Below are 13,850 nucleotides of genomic sequence, written 5' to 3'. Positions count from 1 at the left end.
AATGTGGCTCCGACAACTTCTTGAAGAACTTCACATTCCTCAAACGGTTCCCACAACCATCTATTGCGACAACACCTCCGCTATTGCACTCTCCAACAACCCGATCTATCATGCTCGCACCAAACACATCGATGTTGATTGCCACTTCATCCGTGATAACATCCGATCCAAACATATCACCGTACATCACATCTCGACTAACGATCAACTGGCCGACATCTTCACCAAGCCTCTTCCTACACGGCGGTTTAAATTACTATGCAACAAACTGATCGACGCTCCCCCTCCATCAGTTTGAAGGGGGATGTTAGCATAGGCTTATACCGGCTGGTCCTGATGTATAAAGGCCAATGGTCATTGTACTTTCTTGTAGTTAGTTTTATTTCTTGTCTTCAGCTTTCTATTAATACCTCACTGTATCTATTAGACAATGTGAAAATACAATCTATCATATTTCCTTTCCATCTGTTTCTCTCTGGCTCTCGAACCTTACAATCTGGGCGCACGGTAAATAATGAAATACGTGACGTGATTTTACTGGGGCCGAACTTAGAATTGCGTACGTTCACCGGACCAAATAAAAGTTCCTTTTGGGCACTCTTTAGGTGTACACTGCGTATGTCCCGTATAAGTCGGTACCGAACAGCCCCTCGGTTTCGCCTCAAAAGCCAGTTCGTCCATTTGGGCGGGAAACTCTTTCGCATTCCTTCCTTCACAGTGTACATTATTATCTCGCCGCTGAGCTTCCCATCTTACATGAAACCCTAAACCCTTTCCTTCCCTTCCCGTAATTCCAACTCCCATGGCTCCAAGGAAGAAACCTGCATCCTCTTCATCTTCTACAAGAAAAGCAAACCTCAGCCGCCAGCAACTTCCAACTTCTAAGTATGGCATCCAGCATTTCTTCGAGCGGCACTCGCAGACGCAGGCGGCTTCTAGTTCTTCCTGTACCCTAGATGTGTCCAAACCCGTCCTTAACCCCAACTCTAAGCCCGCTCCAAACCCAAGTTCGAATGTCGATCTCAGTCCCACTTCGAGCAAGCCATCCCCTGCAGATCTGCCACAACCAGCCGCCATGGCTGACAGTGAAGAAAAGTTATCACCGGTTTCTCCGGAGTTCACCAAGAATGTCCCTTTTAAGCGTTTCAAGTTTTCCCCCAGATTGGTACTCTTACCTTCTTAATTTTTTTCTTTTATCTCATTTTAAGACCCTCTGGAATGTGACATCAAAATTCCGTTTTGATGGACGTATAGTTGATAAAGCAGAGCCAAGATGATGGCGGAGACGATATCACATGGAAAATTTCTCCGCTAAATGAAAGATTGAGACCACTGAATGCGAAGCAGTTACCCACAATTACGAGCATGCTTTCAGATCAGCCCAGACCGATTGCCTCCTTTATCCATCCTTGCATGCAGAAGCAGGTGAGGACCTCATAATCGTTGCCTGTATCTGTTTATATAACTTATATAAATAACCCGTCATGATTCATTTGCCAAACTATAGAATTCGTCTTGTTCTCCCGCTGCAAGACTTGAGAAGTGGCTCTCTTCTCCAACAGTAAAGGATACTGGTGGATCTTTATCTTCCTCTAGGAAGTTATCACTTGAGCAAGAGATTGAGATGTGCCATGGAAATGAGAGCGCTTGTATGGAAACTTCAAGCAAAGTATTTCAGACTCCCCCCTCTGCTTTATATGATGGCAGCAAGGTACAATTCGTTCACTTTAGGCAATATGTAGTGACAGTCTAGTGAATTTTATAAATTCACCATAATCTATGAATTGTAGCGTTAGCGTTTCTATAAATCCACCATGATATAGTTTGTACAGTGATGTTTGTGTGGTTGTAGTGTACGGTTGGTATGTTCAGTAATGGCGAATCAGATGAACTGGGTTTCGGGAAACACCACAAGGTTTGTCAATGCCATTCTAAATGGTTCATGGTCGATTACTCTTTGGATGGGTGTGAAGAATATGTTTACTGATTTTTGACATCTACATTTCCAGGCATTTATTGAACTACTCGATCAAGTTGAAGATGTGATTATTGATAAAGCAGTACCGAACAGAAGAATGCAACGTGAGAACTTTTGTGATCCTAGTGGCCAGAAAAAAGAAACATGTAATTTGAAAGAAAACAAAGCTGCTGTTGCCGCATCACAAAAGGTCGACAGCTATTTAAACGACGAAGTGTTTCTTGTTTTGGAGGTTTGATTACTTTCCCCATAGCAGTCATCTACTTAAAAATGCTCATGTTGCCTTTTGTTTTATCATCTGACCTGCTAAATGAAATGCCATAGGTTTCTGAAAAGCACGGAACTGCTGATTCTTCTCATGTTCATAATCCTTACAAGGTGTCACTTGGGACTTTTGTTTGATAAAAATTCTATTCTGAAATGCGTAAGGCTTAACTGATTTGCGGTATCTTTGCTATTTTTTTTTTCTTTCAGGTTCTTCGTTTGCTTCATGAACTTACTGGCGAGGAGAGGGCGTTATATCTATGTGATGAATGGTTAGTATGTTTAGACTAATTCATATGTTAGTTTAATCAATTAACACTTTGGGGGCAAAAAAGATTTACATATTTAACCCTTTGAATGACTTCAGCAGTCAAACTTCTGTTTTTTATATAGCTGTGCATCTACAGGAGTAAACATTAGGTGTGGCATGAATTGAGTTATAAGAAATTTAAATTTGCTAATGACCAGGAATCAATTTTTTGAACACTATTCTCAAAAGAGGCATGTACAGTTCTAAACTCCCACTTGTGTTTGAAGACTTAGGTTTTGTTTGGGACGACTTTCTTGTCGCTTGTTAAAGCAGCTTTTTGGTACAAATATTTTAATTTTTATACTGAAAAGCTGATTTGAAAAGCAACAAAAAAACCGTCCCAAATGAAGCCTTAGTTTTATAAGACATACGACAATGTGCACTTCAATTTGCGGCGCTTCTATTTGGTTCTGTTTTGTGGATACCATGGTTGGTTGTGTAACACAAAATGAAACATGATTTTGTGTTAATTTTTATAAAACCATTATCGTGGACTGCTATGTGCTATAGATCTTAGTATTGTGTGGTAAGAAAAATTGTTTTAGCCAAGTTGAATGGTAAAAGTGAGATTGTTAAGAAGTATGTTTGGTGAAATCAAGAAGAATATAGTTATAATCAAAGTGATAGTGAGGGTGACATCTATTTAAAATAAATGATAAAAATAAACTTCAGATTATTGGGCACATGCAATGTTGGGTTAGATGAATCTATAAGATGAGTAGATGATATAACTAATGTGAAAATATTCGGAGGAAAATAGGTAGTTCAAAGATAGCATGGCTAGCAATTGTGAAAAAGATTTGTGCAAATAGAGGTAATATATAGGGAATAAGAATGAGTGGAAGAGGGTCTGTTCGGCCAACACCAAATTATTGGGATATAATTACTGATTATTTTATCAATTTGATTGGGATGAGTTGTCTCATTGCTTATTTATTTATTTTGTTGTACGTCACTGCTGTACTTAGCATACTGTGCATCTCTTCTCAGGTTTTACAGCATAATTGGACCTGGTGATACTGTGAATGTTGTTGGAAAATTTGATGAGGGAAAATGCATTGTTGACCATAGTAACAATCTCGTTATAGTTTTTCCTAATATACTCATGTCCGGGACAAGGGTAAGTGCCTTCCTGTTTTTAACCTTCTTGTATAACCATTTGCATATACTTGAACACACAAAGGCAACAAGCTTTCATTATATTTAACGTTTAGGACATGATTTAAATGTTGTATACAGTGTGGTTCATTTTTGTTTTTTATTTCAATTTTTTTCTCTTTTGGAGCCTAAGTTCATGTTTGGACAAGGAGCACATTGTTCATTTTATACTGGATGTTGACCTGCTAGCATATCTAGGTTGCCTCTAGTTTTAGTTGTCCGCGACGTGCTGTTCTTGATGAGAGGCTCAGAGCTAGTGAATATTCTTCTCCGGCGTTAATTGGTACCATGCTTCATCAGATCTTTCAGGTTCACTTCTGTAAAATTCTGTATAAGTTAATGGAAGGAGTGGTCACGGATTATGAAAACCTACAATTATATTTGTTTGAATTCTTTTATATTCTCTTAGGCTGGTCTTCTCGAGGATTCGCCAACCAGGCATTTCTTGGATGAGCGTGCTGCCATCATACTGCAAGAAAACATTGAGAACTTGTACGCATGTGGTGGTAAGATGGCAAGTAAACTATCTGTAGCCAGTGATAGAAATAATTAAATTTTATAACATTATGCCACACCATATATTTGTTTATGCCAGACCTCATTAATCATCTTTTTCCTTAGATAGTGCAGCATAAAATGATCTGATGTAAAGTCTGTCTTATGATTATGAACCTAAACTTGCTTGCTTTGTTCCTCATACTTACCTTTCATTACTTGCTGCATTTGTGCATTTCTATGCAGCTAATCAGAGTGCAACATTTGCTGAACTTCTACAAGCAATCCCCAGAATAATAAACTGGATAAAATGCTTTCGAGGTCTAGAGGTACTGAAGTATATCATGATATTACTTTAACTAATTAAGATGAAATAATTTTCCCCAGTAGTCATGTAAAGCTCTTTATTATTATTATTTTTCGTTGTGTTCTGTGGTAGGCTGTTTGAGATAGTCTCACATTTGAATAATGTCTATTTGTTGTTGTGGATATTTACATTGGCTGAGCATGTCAGGGTTGACCTACATATATCATCCAAAGTAGACTTGAACGAGCATAACAACAACAATGAAAATTTGATATAGTTTTACAAGCATGACCCAAAATTATTCTGAATTTGCCACCCGTGTCGCTAAACTATCTTGTTGTCTTTAGAAAGTCGAACAATCTAGGGAGGTCCCTTGTATTGCTCTAGTTGCCATATGAATAGGGGAAAAAACATTTTTTTGTGCGCTAGGGAAAAGAAAGTTTGAAGGGGGAGTATGCACGCACATACATCTTGCAAGTGACTGAATGACATTCTCCTATGGAATTCCCTATCTGAGGTCTGATTTCTATTAACTTTCTATAGAGTTTTTTTTGGAAGTTAGCTTTAAAAAAATGTTAGACAATGAATTTAAGATCATAATGCCTTAAAAAGAATTAAAAAAAAGATACAATAATAATACATAAAAATATATTATTGTAATATAAAAATGTATTTTCTTTATAAAAATGAACAACATGGACATTTTTTTGCCCCTTATTTTCAAAAATCAATAGTGTTGATCAGCACCCTTCTTTTTTAGGTGTCTTTTTGGCGCCTTAAATGGAGGCCATTTAACTTCTAATTTTAATTAAAACAAGTAAGAGAAGTTGAAAAAAAAAAAACAGTAAATCCGCCACTCATCCTTGTCTCTAATTTTTTGCTTCCTCTCCTTATGCCCCAGCCACAGGAGCCTACAATCGTCATCATCTTTACCTCTTTCTCTTGTATCGTCCTGCATTCTTTGTCGTTCTTATTCTCTCTAATCTCTCTCAAATTCTCCTTGTTGAATGTGCCATCCATCTTGTGCAATTTAATATGGAGTGATCTTGTTGCTTTGCATGCTCTTTGTACACATTTATCTTTACTTGACATGAAAATCATATTATTCTATTTTGTGTTTCCTTTGTTTGCGAAAATTGCCTCAAATTTCATTCCCATCTTTCTTTGCTTGGTGGACTCTAAAATGTCTTGTTTAGATCCCTCTACACATCACACATACATGTATTTGTTTATGTTGCTAGGGATTAATTTTTAGTTGTGATGCCTTGTACACTGTATGTATATCCTTTGTTGTTGTTTGTAGTATGGCCTACCATATTTTGTGCTATCCTATTTGTGTGTGTGTCGCAAGGGGGGTGAGTGTTATGTTAAAAAAGCCTTCGTGATCAAAATAAAATGAACAAAAATAAAAATAATGAACTAAAAGCCTAAGTATGGGATTATGAAAACACTAGAATTGCATTTTGGTCTCATAGAAAAAGATATGAACTCAAGTGCTTGCCAACGAGTGTGAATAAACTTCTCATTTCCTCCTTACATAGAGTCATAGGATATTGATTGCGGTTGTCATCATTTTCTCTGTCATATGTTTTGATCCAATTGCGGGATATTCTTTCCTTTAATTTATATTGCAAACCATCATAAAGCCTATAGATTCTCTCTCATGATTGAGAGGGGTTAACAATTATAGGCTTGTGCCTATGATTAATCTCAAATTAGATCACAAAGTCCTCACAGCACTAGATAGTGTCTTCTGTCTTATCTAATATCAACCTACTTTCTGAAGAATTAACCTCGAATCACTTTAATATGAGTAAATTTGAGCAAGCCAGATTTAGGAAGGCTTGCCTTTTCTTTTGGGTGTGCCATGCTTCTAATGTTCATACTTACTGCTAGAAACTTGTAATAATTCTTTGGTACTTTTTATAAATAGCCTCTTTGCATGTTGCTATTGTTTGCAACTTAGATCTTGTGTTGCACTTGCCTTTGTTTCCACTTCAATATGAATAATCATTTTGCTTTTGCTTAATATGTGTTCTATTTCCTTCCGCGTTACTCTTAGAAAAAATTGTAGATTTTTTTTTTTTTAAATTTTAACAATTTTGTATCTCTCACTTTAGCAATCCCTCTACTTTTCAGTCCTTCAAAAGTGAATATAATTTGATGTCTTCAAAGTTATTCTTAGAAACAAAACATCTCTTCTCTCACCATGACTTTCTGAATTGCCCTAATCAAAATGACGCATAAAAGTTCAAAAATTTGCAAAAAAGCGTTTCTGGGTAACGGCATGACAATTTGTTAAACATGTTGCATGGTAGTTTTTAGTAAAATATACTCTGCCATCTCAATTATCCTTGAACTGTCATTTTCTTTTGCATCGTCTGATTGCTCATGGAATCAGCTGATGATCTTCTTGCCATTGGCTTTAGGAAAGAGAAAAGGCTGTTGTTGATTTTGGACACAATGAAGGACAAAAGGAAGTTTCAATAATTGAGGTAGGGTTCTCACCACCAAATTATGCAGATAATGATAGTCCGTCGACTTGTTGAAGAGTATTCATTGATTTTTTTTTCAGAAACCTGATCACCTTGAACAACCTGAACTAAAATGAGTGGTAAATAGTCTCCAATAACTGTTATATTGTGATCTGATATGGCTTTGCATTAGCTTGTCCAGTTTTACTGCATCTGATGAGCTTCAGGTCGGGGTCCTTTAAATGTATTACATGATTTAATGTATGTAAGGTATTTGTTATCATTCAGTTAACTTAAATTTAATTTCTGAACATATCAATTGTGAGGATTTTTCGTACTTTTTTTTTTCAGGCTATCAAAATTAGGGAGTAATACTTTTTTGTGTTAATTGCTTCTCAGAGATTTGTGTTAAGAATAAATGTATTGATGGAATCCTTTGGCATTGTTGTTTTTTTTTTCCTCTTTCATCTTTCTCTACTTTAGGCATGGGCTATTTACTGCAACTTTTCTCTGGTTTTTCTGCAATACAACTTACCTGATTGAAATTGATATGGTTAGTTGTTTTTTATTGAGCAGTTGAGTCAATAATTATATGACATGGTTGGTTTATGAGTTAATTTTTTCTGAAGGGTCCTGGTATTTGATTATGGGAAGCCGTACAATGTGGTAGTAGGGAAGAGTCCCGTCACCATGCCAAACATGCTCTTCAAGCGTTCATCCTTATTATGCTACAATTAGTGATAAATATTCCATTAGTATTTAAAAATTAATTTTCTTCCGATTTAGAACTTTTTAATTTTGAGCCTCTTCTATGTGGTCTATTTTTTTGAATTATTTAGGTCATGGATATAGAAGAGATGGCATGGGCTCCAAAATACGGCTTGAAAGGGATCATCGATGCTTCTTTACATGTTAAGAGGGGTGTAGGCGTTGGTGATTCAATGGAAACAATTATTCCATTAGAGTTCAAATCTGGGAAGGGAACAACTGGTCAGGTAGTATAGAGCATTGAAAATATTTATTTTTGAATATATTTTGCATTTACTTTATAATTCTTTTTTTTTTCTTTTCTTTGTTGAAATTAACTTTGATCTTCATGTGATGTTTCTTAGAATGTGTTCTTGCAGTTTTTATTACTTATTTTATTTTTTATACTTGTTGTTTTTCCACTTCTTCATTTCCTGAGATTGTTTTTGATAGCTGTAATGAGAATTGTTGACTTTATGATCACTGGCATGGTTTAAAAATTCGTTCGAGGCGCACATATTAAGGTGCGCCTTGAGGGTTAAGCCCATTGGTGCCAATGACGCTTATGCATTTTTTAAATAAGTTGTATGCCTCATGGCGTTTTAAATAAGTCGTATGTCTCAAGGCTTTTTGAGGAGGCATCTCAGTCAAGTTCAATTTTATAAAATCTTAATTATATATTATTATTATTATTATTATTATGAATAATATATATTTTGTTTTTTTATATAAAGAGAGGTAACCGATTGACTATAGGATGAATTATTTATATTATGTGTATAAAAAATTGAGAAAAAAAATTCATGTAGTTGACCCCATGTAGTGAGATCCAAGCTTATTGTTGTTGTTGTATGTTTTATAAAAAATTAAAAGATAGACACTTCGAATTATAATGGTAAATAAGTATTGATGATGAAATTGATTTTTTTGTTATAGGTGATATACTATATGATGATATATATATATTACATAAAAAATAGTGAAAGATTTGAACTTGAAGATGAATGAATAACTTTTAATGATGAGAAGAATGAATATATTAATGCTAATACTGTAAGGGCTACTGAATTGAGATCAATTTACACTTCACAATTATTTAAAAGAAATAAACAAAGTGGTGTTGGAGCTTAAAAAAATCAGAAGACAATTTAAATATAATATATTATTTTTTGTATCATTAATTTGCTATTTTATTTTAAATTATATTGTGTTCATTGATAACTGATACAGGGAGTACAACAACAACAACAACATCAAACCTCTATCCCACTACGTGGGGTCGGCTACATGAATTCTTTTTCTTCATTGTGTCTTGTTAAGAGTTGAATTCTCATTTAAATCTAAAAAAGAGGTCATTTCTAATATTTTCTAATCAAGTCTTTTTTAGGTCTATCTCTACCTTTTTTAACATAAGACAAATCTAATACATATACTTTCCTAACCAGGTCATCGAAAGGCCGTCGTTTTATGTGATCAAACCATCTAAGGCTCCTCTCTCTAATTTTATCTTTCATTGGAGCCACTCTAAACGTATATGCTCATTTCGTATCCTGTCTTCAACAATAAAGCCTCTCATCCACCTAAGCATCCTCCTCTCTGCAACACTTAACTTAATATTTTGCTTCTCTTTTAATGGCCATCATTATGCACCATAAAACATTATAGGTCTCAATTACCATCTTATAGAATTTTCCCTTAAGTTTGAGGGGGACTTTTCTATCACAACAAATTGGATGCATTCCTCCACTATAACCATTCAACTTGAATTCTGCTAATACTATTCCCATCTATTGCACCAGCACTCTAAACAGTAGACCCAATATATCTAAAATGTGTACTCTTATTAATGATTTGATCGCCCAAAATTTCAAACCCTCCACTAGATCTATTACTACTAAAGTTATTGAAGTGGTGTTGTATTTGAAGAAAATCTTAAAGATGACAATAAGATAGAATTCGAGGATGATATAATTATACATACGAGGTCTTTTGTGAAGAATATGAAATTGAGAATAAAACCACTATGAATTCTAATCTTTGCACCATTTTTAAGTTTTAAGTGAGTGTTTGCCATAAATCTTGTTTCAAACTTTTGGTTTATAATAACATTTAATAATGAGATTTGTGGTTTATATTTTTATAATGATGAATTAAGTAAATATGTTGATAATTATTTTACTTGTCATTTTTATGAATTATTTGTAATTTTTTGAATATATTATTTTTATGTTTAGAGGCTTACCACTAGATCTATCTTCAGGCTTGCTCCTGGCCTCACTAAGACATCGTCTTGATTTTTTCTTTCACCTTTTTAAAACGTGATCACTGGTATTCATTTTCAGATATATTTCTTTTCATTTGACAGTAAACACTTCATTTAATTTCTTTTCTTAATTTCTATACTATTTGCGTGCTTAGTGGCGACTCTAAGATGCCTAGAATGCCTGTGATATGATCCATCTCTTATATGTTTTATTATCAGTGTCTTTTCACTTTATGATTTAACTGGTTAAAATGATTTTTTGATTGTGTAATGGTCATATTGTAGTCCGTCTCTATGCTAATAATTCCATTGATTTCTCTCTCAGAAAAAATCTGCTCATTCAAAATTTGCATTGATTTTTTTCCCCTTAATTATTGCTTAGTAGATGTATTAAATTTGACTTATATTAAGAACGGTAGAGGTAGACCTAAAAAGACTTGGTTATAAAATATTAGAAATGACCTTTCTTTATTAGTGGAATAAATGCTTGTTGTTGTTGTTGCTGCTGCTGTTGCTGCCCCCTTAATTATGGCTTAGTGATTAACATTAGCATTAACATTGATGCAACATTAGTTTTGTACTTTAAAACCACTTGTACATACCAAAACAGTGTGCATGCTTCATGAACTCCAACGGTTTACCCTTGAATGTTATTTTATAAATTACTTTCCTTTTTAAAATGAAAATGTTATTTTGATGAATTACTTTATGAGATCTTGATAGGAAAAAATATTTTGGAAGAACAAAATTGTGTGCGTTGAATTTCATCCTTATTCTGCACGCATGGGTGGATTTTTCCTTGTTTCTCTTGTATGGAAATCCAAGCAATATTGTTGCCTTTTCTAGTACTTTCGACGTTTAAGACCCCTTTGAATGGATGGCGTGCAGATGGTTTTGTGCAAAATCGCATCCATAGTTGGCTGTTTTCAATAACATTTCAAACTAATAATTCGATCCATTTTCCTCAAGAAGTAATGTTTTGAAAATTTTGCATGGCGTTTTCGTCGTTTGCCAGTCCTTGTGATTGGTTGGTTCAATTTTGGAGTTCATGTTGAGATCAATAGACCTGTTAAGTATATCACTATATTTTGTTCACAACAATTTTTTGCTAGTAAGCTATGATGCACAGACGCAGACATAGAGACACATATACGACAGAACGCAGACACGTCAATTATTGAAAATATATGGCACAAATACGGATTGTACATGATATTATAATTTTATATTTTAAAAATAGTGTATAAAAATTGAATAAGTATACTATTAAAATAATTTAGAAATAATAAGCCATTTAACTAAAAATTGTTCTTAAAATGATTAAAATTAGAATATTGAGAGTCGGGCATCGATTTTATGCAGTAAGTATTGGGTGTTTGTTGTCGATGTTGAAAGGACGTTGGTCGTCATTGTTAAGTCGACGTTGGACAAATATGAACTGTCAAGTTGTGCGTGTAGAAATTACTAGCGTCGAGCATCATGTCAGGACACTAAGACTTTGATATTGAGATGATTTTGAAATGTCGGTGTTGTAACGAATCAAACTTCATTGTTGAGGTGATATTGGGCATTGTTGTGAAACTAAAGCCGCGATCCGCCAAAGGGAAATAAAAATGAGAATATTCTATGAATGAGGTATTGAGTACGGGCGATTGATTTGGTGTTGTTGATATAAAATAATAAATTTAGTTTTTATATTTTAAGTAAATAAAAATTTTAAATACAACTTATACAATACATTATATTTAAAAAACATTCATAAAATATTAAAGACATGCATGTTGGACACATTTCCAATTTATATTTAATTTTTTTTTAATCGAACGCATTTTTGTTGTGTCCGACACGTGTCAGAGATGTGTCGCACGCGTGTCATGTTGGATACGTGTCAGACACTGCACTCATTTTTTAGAAAAAGTGTTGGTCCATCATAATAGCTAGTAAGGTTGTAAAACATGTCATCTGCCAGGGTTTTTTGTTGCTAAATACTTGTATCTAATTGTTTATAATTGGGGCCCTTTGATCCTATGGTTTTGCTGCAAAATGACACCATTAAATTACGGTCATGACCAGAGCCCAAATATTCCTCAATGACTAAAACTCTTGAGTAATGAATTATAGGGTGTACTTGATGGCGCATAAAGCCTTTTGTCAGGTACGGTTGATTTTAAGGTGTCCCCTTTGACAAATTTTCATCCCAGGTCTATAATGTTCTTTTTGATGAAGCAACTCATGCATGTCAATAAGAATTCTTCAATTGGATTCGGTTGACTTCTTCCTTTGACTGAGCAGACCAGGGCCCACGACAACCTAGGATGACAAAATCTTGAGATCTTGATTAGCTTCGTAATTATTCTTCGCAACATTCATTTTAAGTTTAAAGTGGTAAATTTATCAACTTTAAACTAAATTATTGCTACTATATGCTAAGCATTTAACTCCTAACTACTAACCTAAATTGAAGTTCTCTCTCATCATGTGATGAGTAATTAATTCGTATGAGAATCTTAGAATCAAATTATAAAGTTTTTGTGAAATAAGGGTGATATTTTAAGTGAACATGCTAAAACTCTTTTAGCATAATCGGCACAAATTTTGAAGCCCACAATTGTTAAGCTTGTAAAAACTGTTATCATCTTAGTAAACAATTCCATGCTCTTCCAATAGAATAATATCTCTTAAAGGGTTAATAAAGTTGTATAATACAAATCAATAATGGCTTGCACATTTCCTTTAAAGTTATTCATGACATGCTAAATCTTTTTTCTAGTTTTGAGTGAATTGCAACTTCGTTTACAAATCTAAGGGATGTCCCCATGGAAAACCCTAGATAGTCAACAGTTGTTTCATCACTCATTTTGCTGTCTTTTTGAATCTGAAATGCAGGGTTGGCTTTGCAAATTTTTTCTTGAATGTAATCCTGGGTATTGTCATACGTACTGTATGTTTCTAATTTTAAATGAATTGCAATTTGCTCTATTTATACTTATGGATGGATTTTTTTTTGGACATTTAGGCCTATTTAGGCAGAGTCACACACACATCGTATACACAAGATTCGAATCCATGACCTCTTAATTGATAGCCTAAGCTTCTAATCAACAGATCAAGATGAGATATATAGAATCATGCATGCATGCATGTTTCTCATTTTGAATGACTTATAACTTGTTTTATTTTAACACTAGGTATGCTTGAATAGAACTAGTACTAGATAGAGTAATCATTAATTTTTCTTATTTTGTAGACTTCACTTTTCTTTTTTGCTATCTTAGCTGCATGCGTTTCTATTGGTTCAGATTGCTGTGGAACATCGTGCTCAAGTGATACTGTACACACTTCTGATGTCTGAGAGGTGATCCTGTCCTTGTCAGTGTTATTTTATGATTTCTATTATTCTGTGTGGAGTTCAAACATAGAGAATTTTTCGGATTTCTGCATATCCTATGCGTAAGTTTTGCCTACGTTCTGCATATTTACTGCGTATATATTGCGTATTTTTAGATACGTAGTAAATGAGCAGCAAATAATTAGATGTGAGGATTTGCTGCGTATCTACAAATACGCAGAATGTAAGCAAAGCGTACGTAGTGCGTCCTCTATGTCCGGAGTCCACACAGAATACTGTCTCCTTTTTCATAATTTTATACGAACTCCGGAGATAATACACGCGAACAAAATTGAGATATGATTCACCAAATATTTTATTGCTTATCCTTTACGGAATCTTTCTGTTTCAGATATCTTCGCAAGGATGTTGACTCCGGCCTTCTATATTATCTTCATACCGATGAGACAAGGGTAAGTGCAGCTATTTGTATTTTGCAATTGCTAAGGTGCTGACCAAAGTGTGT

General features: G+C 34.4%; 1 protein-coding gene across 3 annotated transcripts in view; it reads left to right on the top strand.

Moving 5' to 3' along the window:
- The first annotated feature begins 627 nt into the window (after positions 1-627).
- LOC110099535 (DNA replication ATP-dependent helicase/nuclease DNA2) overlaps positions 628-13,850 on the top strand; it is a 49,342-nt gene continuing 36,119 nt past the window's right edge. For 2 of the 3 annotated variants that reach the window (XM_020826728.2, XM_020826726.2), the window contains exons 1-15: positions 628-1,165; positions 1,255-1,425; positions 1,508-1,711; positions 1,853-1,915; positions 2,010-2,210; positions 2,303-2,356; positions 2,453-2,514; positions 3,543-3,672; positions 3,909-4,019; positions 4,120-4,216; positions 4,452-4,534; positions 6,942-7,007; positions 7,826-7,981; positions 13,296-13,351; positions 13,737-13,797. In XM_020826728.2, coding sequence (XP_020682387.1) covers positions 803-1,165; positions 1,255-1,425; positions 1,508-1,711; positions 1,853-1,915; positions 2,010-2,210; positions 2,303-2,356; positions 2,453-2,514; positions 3,543-3,672; positions 3,909-4,019; positions 4,120-4,216; positions 4,452-4,534; positions 6,942-7,007; positions 7,826-7,981; positions 13,296-13,351; positions 13,737-13,797 — 1,878 coding nt within the window. In that variant the 5' untranslated portion in view covers positions 628-802. The remainder of the gene's footprint in view (positions 1,166-1,254; positions 1,426-1,507; positions 1,712-1,852; positions 1,916-2,009; positions 2,211-2,302; positions 2,357-2,452; positions 2,515-3,542; positions 3,673-3,908; positions 4,020-4,119; positions 4,217-4,451; positions 4,535-6,941; positions 7,008-7,825; positions 7,982-13,295; positions 13,352-13,736; positions 13,798-13,850) is intronic. The other variant, XM_020826727.2, reaches the window with a different exon arrangement.

This window comes from Dendrobium catenatum, unplaced genomic scaffold (genome assembly GCF_001605985.2).
Source record: "Dendrobium catenatum unplaced genomic scaffold, ASM160598v2 original_scaffold_62511, whole genome shotgun sequence".
In the NCBI taxonomy this organism is placed as follows: domain Eukaryota; kingdom Viridiplantae; phylum Streptophyta; class Magnoliopsida; order Asparagales; family Orchidaceae; genus Dendrobium; species Dendrobium catenatum.
The sequence above is the reverse complement of the archived record's forward strand: the minus strand, read 5'-3'. Positions and strand labels throughout refer to the sequence as shown.